At 45.4% G+C, this 17,584-nt stretch overlaps 1 protein-coding gene across 1 annotated transcript in view; it reads left to right on the forward strand.

Annotated features, from left to right (window-relative positions):
* The window catches only part of PSMB7 (proteasome 20S subunit beta 7), a 65,144-nt gene that overhangs the window by 25,949 nt on the left and 21,611 nt on the right, over positions 1-17,584 (forward strand). Inside the window, exon 6 of the mRNA XM_066580801.1 lies at positions 15,413-15,471. Within this exon, the coding sequence (XP_066436898.1) occupies positions 15,413-15,471 (59 nt within the window). The remainder of the gene's footprint in view (positions 1-15,412; positions 15,472-17,584) is intronic.

Below are 17,584 nucleotides of genomic sequence, written 5' to 3' on the forward strand. Positions count from 1 at the left end.
ATAAGTTGATTCCCTGGCCTGCTGTCAATACAGTGGGCCACATGTGTGTCATGGGGGACCGGAGCAGATATGTAATAGAAAGCTTCATTCCCATTGAAATCAATGAAAGCTGAGGCCGGTTATTAGATCTCTGGCATTGGGGGAAGGACCCGTTAGTGTTATACCCGCTTCAGATTCCATTTATTTCAATGGGAGCCAGCTAAGACCCTTTCCCTCCTGCCCCGTATGACACCCATCGGGTCCCTAGCGATTAACTATTGTTAACCTATCCGTTAGCTTTTGCCCGGAAAACCCCTTTACAATTCCAGAGCATCTTTCCTTAGAACCTCTGTTGTGGTTTCCTCTGTTTAATCCTCCTGGAAATTCATGAATTGACGACTTGCGGTCGATTGACACCGAATGATTTCTTGTTTGAACGAGTCAATGATATCAGAGTTCGCTCGTTCACTCAGGTAGTCTGTGTATACAGACATACATCATTGGCTCGTTCAAACGAAAAGTCATTCGCTGTATAAGTGACAACGATTGAATGATCAGAATTTAAACCGAAATATTAGTGAATGAGCCAATGATGATTTTTATGCCTGCGTAAAATGAATGAAAAGCAGATTTATTGTTTGTCAGCTGCATTTACACTGAAGGTTTATCGCTCATTTTCACTCGTTTGATCTTTATTTTTTCCATGTAAAAGGGCCTTAGGTGTCACCATTGCCCTTGTCGATGCGTCTTGTTCCTACATACTCGGACAACACCAACTGTGTTATACTGTGACTACTCCCTGTTCACAAGTAGAGTGGAAGCGCCCAGTCATCTTCATGTTTTTCCAGGAGGCATAACAGAGGGACGGCACAGTGTAGAGCTCTTAGGCTGCCTGTCCACGGGCGGTTTAAAGAATCGCGGCAATTTGCTGTCCACGAGCAGAGAATTGCTATGATTCTCTGCTTGTGGACGGGGGGCTGCGCTTTCCATAACGCTCTGGAAAGCGTGCACTGCGTTCCCCGTGGCCGGATTATCGCTGTGGGGAACGCAATGCAAAAACACCCGGGGACAGGCAGCCTAATGGCTCATGCCTGCGGCCGTGACGGGCTCCGCAAGTGGAATACCACAGCGGAGTCCGTCACGGCGCCCCCCCCCCCCCCCCCCGGATCCGCTGTGTAGCTGCCGCATGGCGCGTCGGCTCTCATGCACAGCGCAAGACGCGGCCGCCGGTGTGTGTATTCAGTTCTAAAATATATGAAAATCCTCTTTTAGGAAAAAAAAAAATATATAAAATTTACTGCCATCACCCATTGTGAAATGATCAGTTCTGTCGAGTCACAAGTGTCCTATTATGAGATGTCTGATTAGAGACCGGACCGCCTTTCTAGCGCCGGTCCACGCACGTCCATGGGTGACTCGGATCTCAGGTGGCGCATCGATGGGTTCAGCGACTGCTCCTGCCTTAAAATCCGGAGAGCTTTTTGATTCGCAACACAAAACAAGGAGCTTTCTTTCACAGTTTTTGCAATTTTTATGTCTGGCGGTGGTCATATTTAACCTTTTCCCCGCCACGGTCTGCGCTTCCAGGAAAGGCGTTAATATTCATAGCCAGCCCCCCCCCCCCTCCTTACTACCGTGGCTTAGTGCCAATCTGAAACTCCGCTTCTAAGTCCTTTTACATACTCTGTAAATAATTGATGGATTTGCCTGCCATGTTTCAAGAAGATGTCCCGCTCTACAGCCTCCACCGGAAAAATGAATGGTGAGCGAGCAGGTTTTGCGCAAAAAAAGAAGAAAAAAAAAACAGTTTTGTATGTTATTATGAAATAATAACTGACACCAGAGTCCATTTGCTGATGGAAAGCTTTCTTATGTCTCGCAAGGGGGTTTAAGAGATACTCTGTGCTTACTCAGGAGTGAAAGCATCAAATTATAGTGTTTGTGCTGACAAAGGGGAAATTTTCGGATTTCAGCAAACGATGCAAGATTGCGTGATTTGCTCCGGCTTGTCGTTCGGCGAGAGCAGCCCCGGCCAGGCCTTGTAATGAAATGCATGCATACAATTAGAAGCCACTTGAAGTGTGTAGCTGGAGGATGTCTTCCGTCAGTCTCTAGTGACCGCGGCCCGCTCCCCGCGCACCCCGGCTCCGTTTCATATTCATAAATCAGCTCTTCACACGTTGGCAGCGCTCGGTCCCACAGAGTAGGCAGGAGCATCGGGAGACCAGGCCTTGCAGCCAAGAACAGAAGTGAAAAATGATCCCACTTGATGGGGGCGCCTGGATTTATGGCTGGAAGGAAGAGCAAATTGAATAGCAATGAGACTATGTGAATAAGCACCTTGTCAGGAGATCTGACACTGACAGATGAGAAGGTTCACCGACGAGAGCCTCCACCCCGCGCCGTGGCTTAGAGGTCCTGCTCGGTGAGAAGAGATGACTTCTAGGCAGCGGCCAATACATCTTTCTTTGTATTCGAGAATATCGCCAAGGCATCCTGTTGTTGGTCTGATGACGGAACAGAGAAAAAAAAACAAAAGCAGCTGCTCCCCCGGAGAATTCATGTTATTTCCATGCGAATGGAGAACTTTTTACTCTACTGAAGCCTTGAGAGGTGTAGATGTAGCAGCATACGCATGCTATTGCACATGGGAGATGTCAACTACATCTTCGTATCCAAATGGGTATGATGCAATTTTCGACGACGTTTCTATACGTAATAGTTTGTAATGAGAGGGAATGCAAATTATGAAGCGTGCAGATGGGCGTCATCCGAAGGGGAACGAAACTTGTGCAAAACTTATAAAAGTGATTACTGTAGAGCAAAGTTGCTGATACCATTTACGCTCATATATGTATAGGTTCTCACAACTGGAGTGCTCATACAGACGGATATATGAAGGCTTAAAAAAAAAAAAAAAAAAAAAGGCCCACCAAAAATATTTATCACCTATCTTATGGATAGGTGATAAACGTATGATCACTAGGGTCTGATCAATGGGACCTGCATGGATTACAATAGTGCACCCCTAGTTCAGTGTTTCCCAATCTTTTTAGCCGTAGGGAAAAATTTTTTAGCATGTGGCACCCCTTCTAAAAATGGGGTGTGGCCAGGGGCGTGGCTAGCACATAGCTTGTCATGACATGAGACCCCTATTGTAATGGCGCCCTCTCTTAAGTGGGCCTAGTAGTAACGGCACCCCCTTTCAGTGACTCCAGTAGTAATAGTGTCCCTCTTGGGGGCTCAAGTAGTAGTAATGCCTCCCTTTTATGCCCTCATCAGGAATAAAGCTCCCTGTTATTGCCCAATCATTAAAAAAACTTTGGCATATTGTCCCCATTATTAAATATACTCCCTTTATTGCCACGTCATTAATGTTTCTCCCCCTCATTCCCTTATTAAAAATGCTGCCCCTTGTCAGTAATAATGATCCCACTTATTGCTCCATCATTACTAGTGCTCCACCTTGTTGCCCCATCAGTAATAATGCTGCCCCTTGATGCCTTCCATCAGTAAAACACTCGCACTTGTTATGCCCATCAGTAATAGTCGTCCCTCGGCCCCCTTATGTTGTATAGTTGAAAAAGAATGTATATAATATACATATACTCAACCTCCTTTGCTAAGCTGCTCCGCACCGACAGTTCTTCCTTCTACTTCAAACCTTCCCAACGTCTGGGTTGCACGGTCACATGTGACCGCTGTGTCCAATTGGTCACAGATCACATGACCACACAATGACGTTGGGCAGGACCAGACTGGCGGAAAAGCGAAGGAGGTGAATATTCTGTTTCCCCCCCCCTGCAGCATATGAGGGGTTAACAGCGGTAGGTCATGCTGTCCCCAAGGGATTAACTGCTAAGCCTATGCCATTCACTGGACGTAAGTGAAGTACCATGCACCCAGGACATAAACTTGCGTCCTGTGGCTTTAATTTGCCCAATCAGGCCATTTTCACCCAATCAGTTGATAAATGAGCAAACGGGCAATGATGGCTCCGTATGGGGGGCAAAGCATACAGCCTGAATTGATCAGTTAATTGAGTGCAGATCTCATTGATCAGCGCTCATTATGCATCCCGCATCGAGCCGCCTAAACGGACACTTAAACATGATCATTCACATCGATATAAATCTGCTTTCTAACCAGCGATTGGTATGCGTTGAATTTTCTGATGGCCTCCTGTCCTGACTCTGCAGCCTTACGTGGGAACTACCCCTATCCTATGTCAGAGAGCGCTGCCTGCCTGCCTGCTATGTTAATGACCTGCTGGTCCCGCATTTGCCCCGATGCCCCAACCCGCCGCATGGTCAGTCAATGCCAGTGCTGAAACAATCTGTCCGTCAGCACTGGCCGACCCCATAGGCCCCGAGTTCTATGAGAGCGTACAGACTGCCTTGAAGTACCACTGTGGTGGTTTCCTCAAAATGAGGCGCCGGACAACCCCTCCAGTGACCCACAGACATAACATAAATGCTCAGCAGACCCAAATGTGCCTGATGTTGGGTCGGGTCAGTTTTGTGGTACGGGACAATATTCGCAACCAGTTGTTGGCAGAATGTATTCTGCTTTATGGTAACGCAGTAAATGCAGGACTTTTTTTTTTTCTTGGAAAGGTTCTGCTTCAGGTTACGCGGGGCCACATCACCGAAGTGATCCGAGCTGTTACTTTTTACAGAACTTTTTGCTTTGTTACAGTGTTTTTCATCTCTCCACGGGGACGCTCCGGCTTGTCTCTCTTTGAAATGTCTTCTTTTCAGAAGGCTTCCCAGGTCACATAAATACGCAGGGTACATTGTGAGCTGTAGTTTGTATGAAAGCTCCAACTTTTTAGGAGCATTGCTTAAAATCACAAACTGGCTAACTTGTCCTGTATCCTAACCTCTCATTGCCATAAGGAAAGTCTATTTCAGTGTCTGCCATAGGTTTTTTTTCCTCTTTCATTCGGAATGTGAAATGATATACTTATGAGAACCGGAAATTTTTAGAAACCTGGTCGTCCGACCCCTTAATTTATTTTCTTCTTAGAAATTCTGGGGATGCTTCTAAAGGAACGAGTCACCACCATCTCACCCCTAAAATTGACTTCACTGGCGGGCAGAAGATGAAAAATCGGTCCCTTCTAATGGCCTTTCTTTTTCTAATGAGCTCAAGAACCCGTGCATTTGGGCTCCAAAGTTGTCATGTACCGTATGCAAATCGGCAGAGAAGAGTCAAGTGACCGAGAAGAGTCACACTGATTCATGAGCTGACAAGCTAACCCCGCCCCCTTTTCCTTGATGGACAGCTCATCACATTCACACAGGAAATCCTATGGAGAAATATGGGTGTGGTTTGCTTGACAGCTCATGAATTGCCATCTGCTGTTTTGCATATGGCCCAGGATAACTTGAGAGCTTAATTGCAGAGTCACATGGCTTCGTTATGTTAAAGAAAAAAAAAAGAGGGCATTAGAAGTGATTGATCTTCACTGCTGGCAAGTGAAGTGAGTTTTAAGGGCAGATGATGGTAACAGGTTCCCTTTCAAATGATAAAATTATTAATGTTCGCCTTAGCAATCCCCCACCACCCCTGCTCTGCTGCTTGCCAGGTCGCTTTCTGGTTTCCCTAGTTCCTGGTCCCTGTTGACACAGACATATGACTGCTGCAGCCAATCGGTGGCTTAGCAGGTCACTGCTGTGGTCAGTGATTGGCTGCAAAAGTCACACGCCAATCTCGGCAGGGACAGGAAGGAGGTAAAGCAGTGGGGTCGCCCAGAAGCATCAGATCAGGAGTGACCTGTATTGCTACTCTTATTGTGTTAAAGCATTCTAATTTTTTGTTTGTTTTTTTAAGTTAAAGGGGTTATTCCAAAATCTAATGTTTTTCACCCTGCTCACAGGATAGGGGCTAACTTTAGGATCAATGGGTGTGTCCTCTCTCAGACCCTGCCAATCCTGAGAATGTGAGTCCCCTGTCCCCTTGTCTTTTGTGGGGTGGCTTCCCACTCGCGGTAATGTCAAATTCAATGGTGCTCTGACCACACATGGTCGGTCGCCACCCCCTTCGTTGACAGAAAGTGCCGAGCTCTTGTCCTCGGCTATCTCCGGCAGTCCCATTGAAAGGGAACGGAGTGGCACGGTGCATGTGCGACCACCACTCACAGCACCACTCACAGCGAGGAGGAGATTGCCACGTTCTCAGAATCATTGAGGGTATTGGCGGTGAGACTGCCACCGATTAGGACGTTATCCCCTATCCTGTGGATAGGGCTTGACTTTAAATCTTTGGATAACCTCTTTAAACGAGAACTAAAGCGAGGCTACTTTGGTCGACCTCTGCAACTGACCCATCTATCTTCCTTCACCATTTTGCCCATTTAGGTGCCAGATACGGCTAGTAGATCATGACATTGTCTCTTGATAGCCTCACCTATGGTGCACCCGGTGTAAACCTGTTCAGGGCCGGACGTATCCCTGGTAGTCCATACATTGCTGGAACCCAAGTTAGATAGGAGTCCTGATTATCTGGCTGCTGGAATGCTTTCTCTCCTCAAGTCTACATTTGTTCACCCCCACATATGAAATCCACCAGAATTTGTGCTTTTGCCTTTATTTGGACATCTTATCAATAATATCTTATTCAAAATATCAGCTTGAAGAAAGTCTGGAGTTGTGGAACATTTTTGAAAAAAATTGGCCGGTGTATAAAAAAAAAGAACAAAATCTTACAATTTACATTTGCCACCGCTCCGGTCCTGGACGCTCCTGCAGTGGTTACTTGATGTTCGTCATTCATTTGACCACAGCAGCCAATCACTGTCTGCTTCATAGGTCATGTGTCCAAGAATGACAGGTGAGACCTGTGATTGGCTGCAGCTCTTACATGAGCAAATAGCGACGTGTTGCTGCTGCAGCACTGGATCGGTGGGACGTTTGAAAGGCTTGTCGGGGTACTCTTTAAAAAAATGTACAACAGATACAGCTGCCAGAAAATAACAAATACAGCATCCATCGTCTGCCCTGGCGATCCAGCACTGCAGCCCCGCGATTCACTTGGTGTCTGACAGCGGAAGTCAAGTGACCACCGCCCGCTAGTCTGAGGCCGCAGCGGCACCTATTGGAACTCCTGACGGCATGGCGCCCAGGATTGGAGCGCTGTTACAAGTGGTGACACTGTGGCCTTTGATTGACAGGTGATGGTCATTTGACTTCCGCTGTCAACAGAGACCAGGTGAATCACTGGACTGGCTATTTGTGGGTGCGAGGCTAAAGGGCTACACGGATATATTGGATCGCCTGACCCTAGCCGAATTCAGTTATCTGCTTTCTGGTCAGTTTTGACAACCCCCTTTTAAGGAAGGGATGTATGTAGGGACAGATTGTAGACAGTCTGGTATGACATTGTCGAGATTTTATAATGTATTTCATTGGTGATGTGTAGTTGGCAAAGGACTGGCAGAGAGAAGAGACGTTCAACGCCCACCGAGAAGGCTGTTGCGGTAGTTTTAGGTGGGTTATACATTCAGCAGATAGGCCTAAGCTAAGACAACTATCTTTGCTGCCCATAGCAGCCAATCACAGTGCAGCTGTTATTTTACCAGAGCAGTTTGAGAAATGAAAGCTGAGCTCTCATTGGTTGCTATGAGCAACAAAGCCATCTCCTTTGTAGACCGTTTTAATCACCACTTCTTAGATGTTGACCAGTTTTTACAATTTTTTTTTTTTTTAAAGGAACTCTGTCAATTACTCTTAGCCCTATTAGCTAAGCTTATGGGATGAAAGTAGGTGACCCGCCGAGTCAAAGGATGTAAGTGGTGTTCCCCCGAAGTCACCGCTGCAGTGCATTAGGGACCGCTGCTAAGTAGTCCGCCCATTGTAAAATTAGTATGGGCGGACTACTTAGTAGCGGCACGCAACGCATTCAGCAACGGCTTTCAGCGCTCATATCTGGGGAATGACTGAGAAGGCAAGTATAAAACATTTGTCTGCTGACTCCACGGGTCATCTCCTTTCAGTCCACGAGCTTAGCTAATATGGCTAAAAGTAGGTGGCAGACTCCCTTCGGCCTCATGTCCACGGGCAGGTTGGATTCCGTGTGCGGCAGCCCGCAACTGAACCCCACCCTGCCCACAGCCGAGGATCCTGCATACCTGTGTAGGTAGGCGGCGTCCGCACAGACCTCTCTATTGACGGCACATCTATGCTGCGGATGGTCCGCACGGCTCGCTGTTGGACGTGCACTACAGATGTATTTATTTTTTTTTTTTAAAAACCTCCTGCTTTCCCGTGGATCAGACGGCTTCCATTGACCAAAAGGTCTGCAAAACAAATCTGCATGCTTTAATTAATTTGCGGACGCCCATTGTTCCCTATGGGGGGGGGGGGCTTGATTTGCGGATCTCCTGCATGGGTGCCGCAAATAAAACCCGACCTTGGACCTTAAAGTGCAATTCATGTCATTTTCCCACAAATCCTTTTTTTTTTTTTTTTTTTTTTATTTCATAATTTCTAATTTTTATGAGGCCTCTTCTGGGAGTTTACAGTAAGCAATTAGGTTATTGGTGTCATTTTTGTAACCCACCTTTACATACTATAAGAAGTGTCCGTTAACCCCCGGAGCCTGACAATGGCGCTGTGCGGGCCATACGATGCGGCAGAGATCCGTTTGTTGATATAAATTTGGCTGGACACGAATGTAAAAAAAATTCCCCAAAGCCTCCTTCGGTCATGCACAGAATAAATAACAGCACCTATAATAGCCTCTCATTGCCCACCACATGTAGGACACGCCAGCGCTAGGTACATGGTTAAAAAAACCTGCTCCGGCTTTAGTAGTGATGTATGAGCCTCTGTAAGGGTAATGATCCTAAACCGCAGCGATCTCCTGTAACAGCAGTATCTGTCATATTCATTGGGATTACCACGCTCATTGATTTGTGTCTGTAAATCTGCAGTCCCTACCCTTTAAATTTGATCTCTAATTGGGCCTCCTTAAATGGTTCAGACCCGGCTAGTGTGTATATCCTCGGAGCGCTGTCACAGGCAGCGTCTCTCCTCCCATTATACATTCTGCAGATTTGATGGAATCAGCAGGACTCCTCATTTGAAACAGTTTAATCGTCTCCTCTATCCTCGCGTTAAACCATTGAGGTGGTCAAGCGATGCACACAAATCATCCTAAATGGAAAATATAGCTCTCTCTGTGACCCAGCTAAATAGATAGAGCTATGCAAAACAAGTTAAAAAGTAATAAATGCCAGAGGAATCTTTTAATTGGAATAAAAAATTAGACACAACTTTTATTTCCTCCGCCAATGCGGCGGCATTCCGGCACATCGCCATGGCATCTGCTGAAAGGCTTTTATTATAGTTTATTTTTCCTATATATTTTTTTTTTTTCTTCTCTCCTTGCAAACAGATTATGCAAGCTGGAAATACTATTGGTGATAGTGCTGAGTTGCTTTACATCCACCCCCCCCCCCCCGCCCCTTCACCTGCATGTTAATGTTTCTGAAGGTTGGGTTACATTTATAACACTTGGTTCGATAGATTGTATCTATTTATTGTCTTTGTTACACTGATGTTGCAAAAAAAAAAAAAAATTAAATAAAAAATTCTATTTCTCTAGATTCGGGAAGGTTTAAGATGGATTTTTGTATAGCCCGTATTAATAGGACTACACATGGAAAGGTGATCGCAGTTGGCTCTTTCCGTTCTACCTGTAGGGGCCAATAAACCTATAGGAATACACAGTGTTGCTATATTTTACGTAGCACGCTCGCTGTAGCGTATCTTCGGTGCAGAACTAAATGCCTCCTATTAAAAAAAATATCCCATTGAGGTTTTGTAGGTCTTCGCCCCCTATAAGCAGTAACGGAGCCACTTCTGTCTACGGGCGGTGTCTATATGGAGGTCCTGCTCTGTCGGACTTTACACAATCCTATATCACATGGTTGCTTGTTCGTTTGAATGGGTCTTGTGCAGTCTTACCTGCAGAGGCGCTGGAACTTCATCCTAAAGGTGGCCGTATACATTGAAAATGGTGAAAATGGACGATTTCAACAGCAACGTTCGATCATCGGATGAAATATAGCAACGATCAGTCGTTTTAGCCAACCAATGACAGACTGTCATCTGGAAGGAAGTCATCGGCGTTGGAAATTTTCGACTCACTGTTGAACGAAAGAGCTTTTGTTTACAAAAGCAGGGCAGTAATCTCCAAAAAAAAAGATGAAGAATAATAATCAGACTCACCTGGCACCAGAGAAATGGGTCCCCCGATGAATTGAGCCCACCCTTCTGGCGCCCAAAGTCCGGACAAGCCTTGAGCTTTAGTCCCACAGTATATCCGTAGGTCTGGAGGGCTGAACATGAACTCGCACCAATAACTCCACCAGAGAAATGGGGTCTATACATACAGCCAAAAGAGTAGTGCATAGAATATGTACAAAAGATAAGTTATTTTGCGCTCTTGTAGAACCGTCTGATAAAGAGTATAGCGGTAGGAACAATCCTTCTCCGTTCACTTAAAGTAGTGTAGAGGAAAAATGTATGAAACAAGGCGCTGTTCCCAGACAGCTCTTGTCAATAAAACTTACCCATATACTCAGTATAGGGAAGCAAGCAGTCTGAGCTACTATGCCTGATATGTCTTTAGAGGTCTATGTATGTTAATTGCCCATACAGAATCGCCTATAAATGAGTTTAAGCACTTCAGGTCTTATGTTTTATCTTGGGGGTTGTCCCACAAATGGATTGGTGGGGTTATATAACTGGGACCTTAACAATCAGGAGAACTAGTACAGAAGGCCCCCAAATGGTTGTCATGCATACGCACTGCCCATGTGATTGGGACTGATGAGATAGATGATCACTTGAACTCTTAGTTCTCAAGCTCCCACTGAAATTATAGGTGTTATATCCTACCGTTCGATTTTCACGAGTCCATCATGACCGCACACAATGGAGGTTGACCTCTGTAGGGACATTAAGTTGGAGAGTTTTTTTTTTTAAAGCCCACCCACCACCATTGACTTCTAATAATAAATGATGAAGTCTATATCCATTAACAGAAATGAGTAATTAGGAAATTATAGTATCGGTGTTTCTGGTGGCGCAATGCGTCACACAACTCTTACATATCACACACACAGCACTGCTACATACATAGTTCATCCCATACAGTAGTGATCAGAAGCAGCACAGCAGTGGAGATGAAGGATCTATGATGACATCACAGTCATGCTCTGCCCCTGATCACATGATGATGACATCAAAAGTCCTGCATCCTTGTGCAGATTACGGGTGGACTACAAAATTCCCTGCTGCCTCAGTTGCTATGGAACTCCTAGCCGGACAGCAGCCGTGTGCGTATAGGACCTGTGAGGATGTCAGTCATGTGATATGGGATGGAGCATGCAAGTCACTCACGGACTGACAGGCCATTGTTAGTTTGATCTCTACCAGGTTGCATCACTTGTATTATTATTATTACAACCCTCTTAAGGGCGTTAAGTAGAGGTGCTTTCATGATGGATTTTTGGAAACCTGAATGAACAGTGGGACATAATTCCTATATTCCACATCGTCCAGTCAGAACAGCACACATGGAGCATATTATAATCTCTAAGGGGATACTATAGTCGGGAGGACTTTTCGTCGAAAAGCTAGTTCTGTGTTGGAATGCAAGCGCAGTCGATAACGTTTTGTAAATGTGTGAGTGCTAGACCAAGCAGCCGCCTTGCATATATCTGTTCCTTGGAAGGTTCTGCATCTTCAGCCCCGGAAGATGAGAGGCATTGTAGAATGAGCTCTAAGACCCTCTACATGCCTCCTGGATTGCCGTTTTCATCCATTTGGCAATGGAGGCTTTTGAGGCAGTCTTCCCTCTGTTTGGACACTGAAATTGAAGGATTGGATTATCCTTCCTAAGAGGCTCTGTGGCGTGTAAGTAGGTTAGTGCTACTCATCTCACATCTAATTTATGAAAGTATCTATCGTTTTTAGGATTCTGACAGAAGGAAGGTAGAATTATTTCTTGTTCCCTGTGGAACCTGGAAACCACCTTGGGAGGAAGGAAGAATCAAGTCTTAAGAATTATTCTATCATATAATAGAGATAGGCCTCTCTGCAGGAAAGAGCCTGGATCTCCCTAACCTTTCTAGCAGATGTAATTGCTACCAGGAATATAACTTTTAGGCCCCCTGTCCACGGCCGTGACGGAATATTGCCAGCGATATTCCACCGCGGGGGACGAGGGGGGAGCACTGACAGGTCTCAGCAGGGAGCTTATCTAGCAGATAGGCTCACCGCGAGAATCGTGGCAATAGCAGTATGCCACGATTTGACTCCCGAGAGTGGAGAACCACGGTTCATCGCCCATGGACATGCAGCCTACGGGTGAGCAATTTCAAAGACTATGTCCTTTTATAGATTAAAAGGAAGGACTGCAGAGACTGTTTGGGACTGGGTGAGACTCAAGGAGGGGACTGATTTCCTAATAAAAGACCTAAGCCCATTTGCTTCCTTGATTAGTCTCTGGATCCATCTATGTTCTGCAACAGGGACGTCAAAAAAGGAGCTAAGAGCAGAACCTGTAATTTTAAGGATTCTAGGACTCTGTCCTCTTTCTAGACCCGCTTAAAGGAAATCGAATATCCTAGGGAGGTTAGGTCATGCATGTTGGGCTAATCCGAGCCACAAAAGGAGCAAAACTTCCGTTCTCTAGCATATGTAGCGGAAGTAGTTTTAACATGCGGGCGGAGGGGCAAGGCATATGCTAGGCTCATATTCCTCTCTTGCGAGAGAGCATCCAGGCTGGCCGGGTTTGTCCTGTGGATTTAATGAAAACTCATCCAGCATTTGGTATCTCTCCTTGTAGCAGATAGGTCTACCCAAGGCTGTCCCCATTGATTCATGATGGACTAAAGACCTCATAATTTAGTGACATTTCTCCTGGGTCCAGCTTCTGTTGATTCAAGTAGTCCGGTTTTATGTTCTGGGAGCTTTTTAAGATGCGCAGCAGGAAGGGAATATAACCTTTGCTTCTGCCCGGGAGATTTTTTCCATGAGTTCTTACAGTTGTGGCTGGTGGCGAATAAAGAATACTGCCATTATACTAACAGAAAAGATCTTAACTAGAGATGAGCGAGCATACTCGCTAAGGGCAATTACTCGATCGAGCATTGTCCTTAGCGAGTATCTCCCCGCTCGGAAGAAAAGGTTCGGCTGCCGGCGCGGGTGAGAGGTGAGTTGCGGCCATGAGCAGGAGGGGGGGGAGAGAGGGGAGAGAGAGATCTCCCCTCCGTTCCTCCCCGCTCTCCCCCGCCGGCAGCCGAATCTTTGCTCTATCGAGTAATTGTCCTTAGCGAGTATGCTCGCTCATCTCTAATCTTAACATTCCTTCCACGGAGTAATTCCTATGCCTGTGAGTGCCTGCTATATTGCTCCTAATTCCCTGAAATTTAAGGATTGGGTACTTACATTAATCCCCCACGAAACCTGGAAAAATTGGACCCTGACTTTCCTCTGTCTTTACCTATACTAAGCAGTAAACAGACCACTACAAGCCCTTACTTTAGATTAGAAGGTGACATCCACCGATTTCTGGTTAATGATAGTTGTAGATGAACCGTTAGGCTTACTATCTAATAATACATAAGATACAGGGCAGGAGGTACAGGAGCAAGGGGGAACACAGCAATGCAACAATAGCATGCGATAAACAGTTTTTAGGACACAGACTGTGGAGGAGGGGGTTAGTGCATGTACACTACCTGCCCCGTACCTCCTGCAGTACCCCCACCCCGTTTGTGTCCTAAAAACTCGTAGATCGCATGTTATCGTTGCATTACTGTGTTCCTCCTTGCTCCACCTCCTGCCCCTGTACCTTCTGTATCACCCCTTCGTTTCCAAATAATTACAAAATTTACATGTGGTATTTAATCTCTATAATTTTGGTAGTGTTCCCCATGTGCCTCGAAAGCGCTCAGGAATAGGTTGGCGCTATACAAACAAAGATTATCTATTATTATTATAAAAATTAGGGGGAGTGGTATCCTAATCCCTGCTCCTCTTTGGGTAGTAGAACAGCTACCCCCATGGATAACTGGTCATGGATACCATCCTCTAATCCTCAGAAGGTAGGGAAGTTTTCCTTACTACCTTTGCCACCTGCATGGCAGTTTTTGGGATCTCCTTCTGTATCTTGACATCGGGAGAGAAGTCTGTCTTTAAATTCTCATGAGATAGATAACCTCTTCTCTGCTTCTCTCCATTCATCTATATTAATTGCTTTTGTGTTTGATTTATCGGAAACACCATCCTACACCGAAATCTTAAGCTCACAAACACTTTGTCCTGTGTGGACCTGGGTTGTTGTTCCTCGTCAACCCTCAACCTGCTTTGAGAAATTCCTCTAGATCACCATTTACACACACAGATGATCTTTCAAAAAATTGAAAGATCAGCAATCATTTTGCATAAAGTACTAATAGGCACTCCTTGGACCTGTTGCAGAACCCAGCAGGAGGTCTGAGCTCTGTAATTGGCTCCATTTTTCAGCCATGGGCTGCTAAGAGAAAACAATATAATCTCTATCTCCCTATGGAGAATTCAGCACCATGGACAGCAGACACAGCTGCTTATCTTGCTTATCAGCTGTAATCAGCTGTTCTGCTGCAGGGCTGACAGCTGAGAACAGCTGATACAATGTTATCAGCTGTAATCAGCTGTGTCACAGGGTGCGGTCCGTCTTATCAGCTGTTCTGCCGAACAATGGTTTTCAAGCAGAATTGAAAACCGTCATTTGCCAAAAAACTGAAAGATGGGCACGCTTAGACACAACGATTATCGCTCATAAGATGGCTTTTGAGCGATAATCATTGTCTAAATGGGCCATTCGAAATAATTTCCCCAGGAGGATATGCTGGGTTTCTGGATCACGGCCATCTACGGCACTCCTGAAGTGAGTTAAGCCTTTACTGGTAAAGAGTTGTTGACTAAGACGCACCTTTACCACGGGGAACCTAATTTTTATAAAATGTGAAACCAAAATGAGAAAATAAGTCCAGAGGTTGAAGATAGTTCAGACCCTGTGTATTAGGATAAAATATGTTAAAATTAAACTAACCTTGTCGGAGGTACCAATTATTGAGGGCCCCCCTTAAAATCCAACATCAATAGTGTGTTCAAGGCGCACTTAGATTTTAGGGGGGCTCTCTTTATTGAAATCAATGGGAAACACTTCTGATCCACTATCGCTCGTGAAACTCAGGAAAAAATGTAGCATGCAGCGTTACTCCCATGCAGCTGTTGCTATGTGTTAATGCTCCGTAATGTCGTCTCTGGGCGGTATGCTTAGTGCCCAGATTGTATAGAAAACGCTGGTAAAGGTCCGCTAGTAAATGCATGTAAATATTCTGCAATCAGTAATATTTTGCATTATTTTGCAGGCTCTGGGTCTCTGGCAGCGATGGCAGTTTTTGAGGACCGCTATAGACCAGACATGGAGGCGAGTGACCTTTTTATTTGATTTTGATACTTCTGTCTGCTTTATTGTCCTGTCTCTTGTGTCAGTGGGTCCCAAAATCAATACCACCACCGCAAAAGGGTATTCCGGGCTAATCTTCGGATAGGTCATCAACAGTTGACCAGCTGGGGGTTCACCACTTCGAGTCGCCGTCGATCAGCTGGTTGTCCGGCTTGCCATCAGCGCAGCAGGCTGGACATCTGACCCAGACGACTGATGACAAAGTGTAATACTGTTTCCACGAAAATAAGACACGGTCTTATATTATTTTTTTGCCTCAAAAGAGGCACATTATCTTATTTGTTTTCAGGGGGGGGGGGGGTCTTATACTTTCCCAGCCGCCGACGTCTGTGTCCCTCGCGCTACCCCTCAGCGCTGACAGGATTCTCTTCTCCTGGTAACGGGGCTTTGAATACCCCGCCTCCGGTAAGCGCTGTGATTGGTTCATCGAGTGCCGGCTCTGATTCGCTGGCGCTCAATCCAATCACAGCGCTTACCAGAAGTGGGGTATTCGAAGCCCAGTTACCAGGAGAAGAGAATACTGTTAGCACTTCTCAAAATAGGGGTAGGGCTTATTTTTGGGGAAAACAGGTGGCTTCATTCCCATAATGCTTCTTCCTATTACACTTCTGGACTCTCATTGTTGTCAGAGCCAGAAGTATAATAGGAGGCATCGCTCCTGTTGATTACAGTGGGAGTGAAACCATCTATTACATTTCTGGCCTTGACCATAAATGACTACATGCGGCCCCGCTGTACTGACAGTGGGCTGGAGGATAAACCGATAGGCGGGGATCCCGAACAGCGGACCCCCGCTGATCTATTGATTACCTATCCTTAGGAAAAGTCATTAATAGTAAAAGCCTGGAATAACCCTTTAATTGCCAACATTCCTTATATATACTTTTTGAAGTATATATGCATGTATAGATTGCTATTTTACCAATGGCAGCTTGAACAAGGCAGTAAATGGTTGGCTATCTCTATCCGTCCCATGGAAGGGGAGCGGTGCTCATATATTAGCAATATAACTTCATTAACAAGCAGGCTAGGGGACCGCCATTCTCGTGACCACTGGAGGTTCCAGTGGTCAGTCCCCCAGCCATCATACATTTATCTCCTAATTTTCCCGGTGGTTTAAGGTAGAAGAAAGAGTTCAATAAGGAGAATCGGGGTCCTTTGTTTCTTATGGATGAATTGGTGGGGCAGTCAAGCATACACATCTTATGGATGAATGGAGGGGCGGTCAAGCATACACATTGCTGCTGCTTTTATCACTATGGTGCTTCCAGAGGTAGCGAGCATGCGTGCTGGGAGAGAGCTTTATCATAGGACCGATTGCCTAGTTGGAGTGGCCTAATTTACCGGATTGTCGGACAATCCGAAATCTATGAAGCAATATGGTCTGCTGATAGGGGCTCCTGTGAAGTAAGCAGCAGCAGTGAATTGGAGAACAAAGCACTTGCAACATTTAAGCTATAGCGCCACCTTGTGTTTACCTCTAACCACTAAGGGTATGTCTTGACATCAGAAAGGTTGACATAATGGGTTGGTTGACTGGTTAAGCCAAGGATCTGTGATCATCTCAAGCGTCTCCGATCCTGGGTGTACACATTAAAATATCTCTCCTGGGGCTTACCATGCAGGCTGAACTGCAGTTTGTGGCTTATTTGTTCATATTCGTATATTTGTGGAAACCAGAGCTGTAATTTACTTCATGTGGGGCAAATAGTCAGTTTGTTGCACTTGCCCTGCTGGCATACCTCATCAAAGCCCCCCCCCTGGCACATAGGGCACATGCTCCCTCTCATCCTTCCCTGACCTCTGTGGTGGCAGCAACTATTTTTTCACCCATTTGGTTTAATTTCCATAAATTTTAAATGGTTTATTTAAAAATTATTATTTAAAATCAGCCTTGTACCAGAAATAAGACACCATAAAGAAAAAGTCTCACATGCTCCAAAATAAAAACGTAAGACAATTGTGAATTATAATGGGCTTTATTTAGATATTTAAGGTTTTCAGCATTTTAGTGTTAGGGCTTCCCTAAGGCTACAGATCCAAAAGAAGGCGAAAAATCCCTGGACACTTTTAG

Source organism: Eleutherodactylus coqui, chromosome 10 (genome assembly GCF_035609145.1).
Source record: "Eleutherodactylus coqui strain aEleCoq1 chromosome 10, aEleCoq1.hap1, whole genome shotgun sequence".
In the NCBI taxonomy this organism is placed as follows: Eukaryota; Metazoa; Chordata; class Amphibia; order Anura; family Eleutherodactylidae; genus Eleutherodactylus; species Eleutherodactylus coqui.